Consider the following 4,837-nt stretch of genomic DNA (forward strand, 5'->3'; position numbering starts at 1 on the left):
CTATGTCGTCATCGCTGAAATCACCGCCGTCTTCTGCTTTGACCGACATCCCCGTCGATCCGTCAAACAGTCCAGTCTGACCCAGCCGAATTATCCGACTGCAACCATGCCCCACCCTGCGTCGTGTCCGCCCGCACATCTCCGTGCATTGCTTGACGCCCTGTGTATACATGATCTGCCACGATGCACTTCAGGCTTCCCAAATCATCTCCCGCGAATTCTCATTCATCACATAATACTTCCAGCTTACCTTGCTTGACTTCCCGCAACGACTTCAAACATCCCTGTTGTACTAATATATTTTTCATCTTGTCCACCATAACGGCCAACCCATGAAAAATAACCAAGCTGCAATACTTCCCGTGCATGTGCCGAAGTACTAAGCAAAGAGACAAATTTAATCCAAGCCATGCTCCACGTATTGCTCCTTCCACGCAGAACACCCGATGCCTTTTTTGTAATTGCTGCCAAAGCGTCATCTGATGGGTTTTTCTCTCTTTGATGAATTTTCCTTCCGCCAATTGATTTGCTGCCTTCGTACACGTTGCTCATCTTTTTTTTCAAACAAACAAATCTCATGCTATGATGCTACCCAGATCAGCTCTTCCACGCCTCTAGCCATGGGCACCACAGCGCACGCAAGAACCTTCTGTACGGGCCACACAGCTCCGCAGGCCTCCTGCAACTAGTAGCACACAGCTCCTAGGGCCTCCCGTGAGTACACCTGGTATTCGGCCAGCCTGCCCCGGCGGGGCCTTTAGCATCCACGTGCGTGCACGGACTATGAACCAGCACGCTCGCCACACGTTGCTGCTCCTGCTGCCGCCTGCACCACGCGACTTAGTCCTGCCGACAGATGCCGAACTGAATACGCATAGGACTACCGCTGCTGCCGCCGCTAGTTGCCCAACTGTATCGAACGAATCCGATCAGCCCCGATACTCTGCCTCCACATATGTTACGCCGCCGCTGCAAACCGATCTGCATCCTCTGCCTGCTTCCGATTGCTTCTTGTTGTACTCGACGACTCCCGTGATTGATTTTCTGCCTGTACATGTTTCTGTCGCGATGACCTCCCGTACGGATCACATCGATCCGCGTCGAGCTTTCCTCCTCTAAATCAACAACCGCGACCTTCGATTGAACCTTGCTCATGATACCACTTGTTAGAATAATCCGAGGCACTTCGTCGATCTACTGAGGACCAAGCAATCACACAAGCATGACACCGAGATTTGTTAACGAGGTTCACCATCATGGCTACATCCCCGGGGCCTGACTATGGGCGCTTCTTCCCGTGACACCGTCACAATACCGCACCCCGGCCGCCCGGGCGCCGGCTCCCCCGCGTGCCCGTGCTATTATGTTGGCATAGGTTACATCGTGTGTCTACCCACACTATATATGAGATGCCTAGGTTACGAGTGTCCTATTAGGACACAACTCCTACCTGTTAGGTTGATCTCTCCACAGAGTGGGCTCAACGGCCCATCGGGCCCTGATCTATTCGCGCCCTGATCGGGGGCGCCCAACCGTTCTATGGTTGGTGGGCCCCTGTGACCTGTGATATATAAAGAGGTGGGGGCCGGGGCACACGGTACGAGGTTCACCGCGCCGCCAGACTCCCCACCGATATCCCCTTCCGATCTAGGGCAATCGCAGTGCTCACGGGAAGCACCACTGCCACCTCTCCATCTCGATCTCTCTGCTACCACCGGCCTTTACTTCACCATGGCCGGCTCTGGATCGAGCTCATCCGCACCCAAGGAAGGTAGGTGACCGGAAAGATCTAGCCTACATCGATCCAGTGGATCTAACAATGGTATCAGAGCCATCTTGGTTAGATGTTTTTCGGTAAAAAGATAAAACAGAAAAGAAAAGGAGATCCCTACCCCCAAGAACCCTAGACAGGGCAAAGTAAACCACCGGATTTTGGCCTTGGGCCTCACCGGCAAAGAGCGCCGCCGCACGGCCGCGCCTGTTCCTCTCGATCCCCACACGCATCGGCAAGCCGAGGTGCGGGGACGAAGAACCACCAGAGCTTGCAATTGCTCGCGGAAAAGAAAGAAGAAAGACAAAAAAAGCAGGGGGTTAGCACCGCGGCCAAATCCCTCGGCGGCAGCGCGCTCACCGCTAGGGAGGACGCGCGACCGACGAGGAGGATAGCCACGGCACGATCTGGCCGCGCTCTTCCTCTCGCTGAAAAGAAAAAGGGGTAGCCTTTCTGTTTTTTTTCTCTCTCTCTCATGGAATGGAAGGGGAAAAGGGAAGGTGGCTCTCGCGCAGTGCGGTGGCTGCACGCCGTCGCCGGCGGAGCCCCAACCCGGCTACAGGGGAGCATAGGAGGCCCCACCTCGTCGCTCTCTCTCTGCCACAGGAGCAAGAAAAGGGAAAAAAGAAAGGGAGAGGCGCGTGCGGCGCGGTGGCTCTCGCTGCTGTCGCCGGCGGCCGGGGCGGCCGGCCGAAGCGCTGCAGATCTTCTCTGCCTTGCCGCTGAGAGAGAAAGGAATGGAGCAAGAGATGCAGAGAGCGGCGCGGGGGAGGAGAAGAAAATGACTAGGGTTTCCCCCTCCCGCGGGCGCCGGCTCGTTTTGTTCGACAGAGAAGCACGGGCGATCGTCCGATCCCGTTCGACGGTCCCGATTGAAAACCTAAGCCCTCCGCGGGCCTATTGGGCCGAGAGGGAAGGACTGGCAGCAGTCCAGGCTGGGCCGAGGCCGCCAGCTGCGGGCGCCACCACGCGCGCTGGGACGTTTTCGGCCAGGACAGGTGCGCACAGTGCGCGAGCAGGCCATGGGCCGGGCGAGAGAGTAGGCCGGCGCTGTGCTGCTGCTATTTTCTGTTTTTTAAAGAATAGAAAATTTTCAGAAAAAGAAAATTCATGTATTTTATAAAGTAAAAGTTCCTGTAGAACTAAAAAAGTTCATGATTTTTATTCGGTCATAGAAAAGTTTCCGTAAAAAGTAAAAAGTTCATGAATTTTTATTCATGTTTTTCCGCTGCGTAAATAAATAATTAATGCTCTTTTACACAGAAAATAAAAGTTTATATAGTATTAAATTTTTAAGAGCATGTTAAAGTGATTATTAAAATGAATATGATTATGTTATTTTTTATGACCAACGTTGTTTAATAACATGATCATGTTTTATTATTGAAATTTAAAGGTGCGTTTATTTCTAATATTTTGCCCAACAGTAATATAGATTTAATTGCATAGGCAATTATATGTTTAATTTGACCAACGTTAGATTAATGCATATGATTGTTATATTGATGTCACTTAAATTGTGATTTCAGGAGGCTTTCACTTGATGAGTTGCCTAAAAGAAGTTTCGACACTCAGAGGTGACAACCACACTGAGTGGAGGAAGAAAGTTGAACTGGCATTTGTTTGTGCTGATCTGGACTGGGTTCTGGATGAACCACAACCGGTCAGACCTATAGAGCCAGTAAGAGAGACTACTGAGGATGATGCTGCATGGGCTAAAAAGAAAGGGGATTATGCTCCTTTGGAGATGTCTTACATCATAGCCAACCAAAAGTGTGTTAACGCAAATAAAAAATGCATGGCCTTTATAAAGAATACCATTGAGAGCACCATTGTGGGCTCCATTGCAGAGTGCACTTCAGCAGTTGAGTTGCTGACAAAGATAAAGAGCCAGTTCAGTGGCTCTTCAAAGATATATGCCACCCAGGTGTTAAAACAACTTGTGACAGAACAATACACACATGGTGGAATAAGAGAGCACATCCTGAGGATGAGCAATATGGCAGCAAAGTTAAAGCCTATGGACGAGGATCTGGAGATCAAACCAAAGCTCCTGGTCCACCTTGTCATGGCTTCACTGCCAAAGGAGTTTGAAACTTTTGTTGTGAATTATAATATGTCACCTGGAATATGGGACATAGAAAAGACAATTGCTATGTGTGTCCAAGAAGAGGACAAACTAAAAGTTTCACATGGTGGAACACTCAACTATGTGAAGGATCATAAGAAAAAGAACTACAATCAAAACAACAAAAGTTCTCCTTCAAAGCCACAAGGAAAAGCTCCCTATTAGCATCAGCGTCAGCAACAGTCTTTCCCAGTGGACAAAGACACTTGTCTCCACTGTAAGCAGACCGGGCATTACAAGAAAGACTGCCCTGTTTGGCTGAAGTCCTTAATGGCAAAGCAAGGTAACAACATTGTTTCCTTAGTAAATGAATCCTTGTACACACAGTTTTCGAAATCTACTTGGTGGATTGACTCAGGGGCAACTATTCATGTTGCAAATTGTTTACAGGGATTCCATTCGACCTGGACTACGCTAAGAAGAGAAGGAGGCATTGAAGTAGCCAATGGAATAAAAGCAGAAGTTGAAGCTGTCGGCGACATCTCCTTGGAGTTAGCTGATGGATTGAAGCTTCTATTTAGAGATGTTCTTTATGTTCCTTCATCTAATAGAAACTTAATTAGAGTTTCATGTTTGGACAAAGAAAATTATGAGTGTTATTTTGGACATGGCAAGTGTGACATGTGGTATAATAATGCTTATGTTGGTAATGCTTTACTACATGATGAGCTTTATCTGTTATCACTTCGTGAAAAAGTGCATTCTGTATGCAATGTGAATGAACATGTTTCCGCGTCGAATAAAGAACAAAAGAAAAGAAAGAGAACATTCGACTCATCGAAATTATGGCACTGTCGCTTGGGCCATATTTCGAAGGGGAGAATAGAAAGATTAGTCAAAAGTGAAATTCTTCCACAGTTAGAATTCTCAGACTTAGAACAATGTGTAGATTGCATTAAAGGAAAGTATATAAAACAAATCAAAAAGGTGCAATCCAT

General features: G+C 48.3%; 1 protein-coding gene across 1 annotated transcript; it reads left to right on the forward strand.

Annotated features, from left to right (window-relative positions):
* The first annotated feature begins 1,604 nt into the window (after positions 1 to 1,604).
* On the forward strand, positions 1,605 to 4,487 carry LOC119298087. The gene is made up of 3 exons (XM_037575610.1): positions 1,605 to 1,771; positions 3,301 to 4,182; positions 4,290 to 4,487. Exons 1-2 carry the CDS (start codon positions 1,732 to 1,734, stop codon positions 4,062 to 4,064), a joined length of 804 nt encoding a protein of 267 aa, XP_037431507.1. The 5' UTR covers positions 1,605 to 1,731; the 3' UTR covers positions 4,065 to 4,182; positions 4,290 to 4,487.
* Positions 4,488 to 4,837: the final 350 nt, after the last annotated feature.

Source organism: Triticum dicoccoides, chromosome 5A (genome assembly GCF_002162155.2).
Source record: "Triticum dicoccoides isolate Atlit2015 ecotype Zavitan chromosome 5A, WEW_v2.0, whole genome shotgun sequence".
In the NCBI taxonomy this organism is placed as follows: domain Eukaryota; kingdom Viridiplantae; phylum Streptophyta; class Magnoliopsida; order Poales; family Poaceae; genus Triticum; species Triticum dicoccoides.